Source organism: Echinococcus granulosus (genome assembly GCF_000524195.1).
Source record: "Echinococcus granulosus chromosome Unknown EG_S00012, whole genome shotgun sequence".
Classification (NCBI taxonomy): Eukaryota; Metazoa; Platyhelminthes; class Cestoda; order Cyclophyllidea; family Taeniidae; genus Echinococcus; species Echinococcus granulosus.
In genome coordinates, this window is record NW_020170392.1 from 61,505 (window position 1) to 63,102 (window position 1,598).

A 1,598-nucleotide genomic window follows, 5' to 3' on the forward strand; every position below is an offset into this window, starting at 1 on the left:
TAAAATGTGAAATTACCACAGGACTGCTTTTGAGGGAGATATGGACCATGTGTTATAGCAACCATTCGTCAGGCAAGCTGGAGTACAGACATCTGGAGGACCTTTCGAGATGGCAAGCCCCTACTCAAATTCCAAAAACCGCTGTAAGTGTTTCACCTATTACAGAATTTGCATCACAAATAATAAGCTAAAAAGAGTTTTGGGCCATTTCAATGCCCAATAATGTCAGTAAGGGCTGACAGAATTGCCTACTGAAATCGTTTCTGCATTTAAACCCTCCGCTGAGAAGTGGGGTATGGTAAAACAACTCCGTTTTACCAAAAATCCACCCACAATAAAAAATGGTCGCATATTGTTGAAGTGTCAAATTATGATAGAGAGAACCGTTATTAAAAACTAGCTTGCACTGGCCAAGCACTTTAATTCATTTGCCCTCTGTGTCACACATATGTGACAAGTGGCCCTTATCAGTTTATGGTTGCATCAAACAGCGGACTAAGGATGGTGGTTGGGTTTAAGACAACGCAACAGATGTAAAATATTCTCGATTTGAGGGATATATTTTTACTGGAGCAATAAATCGTCCAGATTGCTGACATTGAATTTCCTCAGGGGCCCCAGAGTAACAAATGTGTTGGGTGTAAATGGTAACGAATATGATCTCTACTCAAAGAGGTTTAAGTTCCCATTTAATAACAAAGATTAGAGAATAGAATTCCAATCACCATAGGACATAGCATTAAGTACTACGATTCCGCTACTTGGCACAAATTTAGATGAATTAAGGGTATTTTCAGTCTACTTTAAACCATGCAGTAGAATTGTCAGTAGTGAAACTCTCAGCAGCCATCAAGCTAGCTAGCTCTTCATCTTCCTTGAAAAAGCATATTGATATTTCGAGCTTTACTTCACCTCAGTTAGGAAAATCAAACCATAATTAACCAGAATTTATTGAGAGAAAACTAAAAAGCACTTGTCGCTTTTATTAAAGGCTTTAATTACAGTTTGCCAAAGCAACCTAAGACTTCCCCGAAGCCATAAGAAGCCAAAGCAGTGCGGGCGAATATGTTACTGACTTACAGGAGAATTGGAGGACTATTCGGATGACTCGAGGGCTATGGAGCAGGATGGACGAAAAAACTGTGGTGCTTACGTAGTTAATCACAATTCAACAAAATGTCAGGTCAATAAACTCAGTCGCTACTTTACAGCTTCTAAAATGCACTTTGAGCACTGTGCTGGTATTTTTCGGTTAATCATATTTCTGCTAGTTCCATGTAATTGACAATTTCTTCTGCCTCCACCGAAATGCTTATTTACGTTTACATTAAACAATATTTTTAAAAAAAGCACGTAGCATTCTTCTTGCTGGTATCCTGACAAAAAATCCCCTCTTTACAAAATAACCGAAAATTGCAATTTTTTCTGTGCAAATATTCATTTTTTAGATTCACCGGACTAGCACACTATAATGGTTCCTCTAAGACTTTAATAAACATCTCATTTGAGTATTTTAATGCATAAGTAGAGTACCAAAACTACTCGTTTCTAGGGCTGCAATTGTTTGGTTCTTACGTAATACGATGGTGGTTTATCCC

At 38.0% G+C, this 1,598-nt stretch overlaps 1 protein-coding gene across 1 annotated transcript; it reads left to right on the forward strand. All coding sequences in view use genetic code 11, as the record gives it.

The window, feature by feature from the left end:
* Window positions 1–47: 47 nt before the first annotated feature.
* Window positions 48–1,157, forward strand: EGR_02560 (hypothetical protein; the record flags this gene model as incomplete). Its single annotated transcript, XM_024491809.1, has 2 exons — window positions 48–143; window positions 1,083–1,157. The coding sequence occupies 2 exons, from the start codon at window positions 48–50 to the stop codon at window positions 1,155–1,157; spliced, it is 171 nt and encodes a 56-aa protein (XP_024353624.1).
* Window positions 1,158–1,598: the final 441 nt, after the last annotated feature.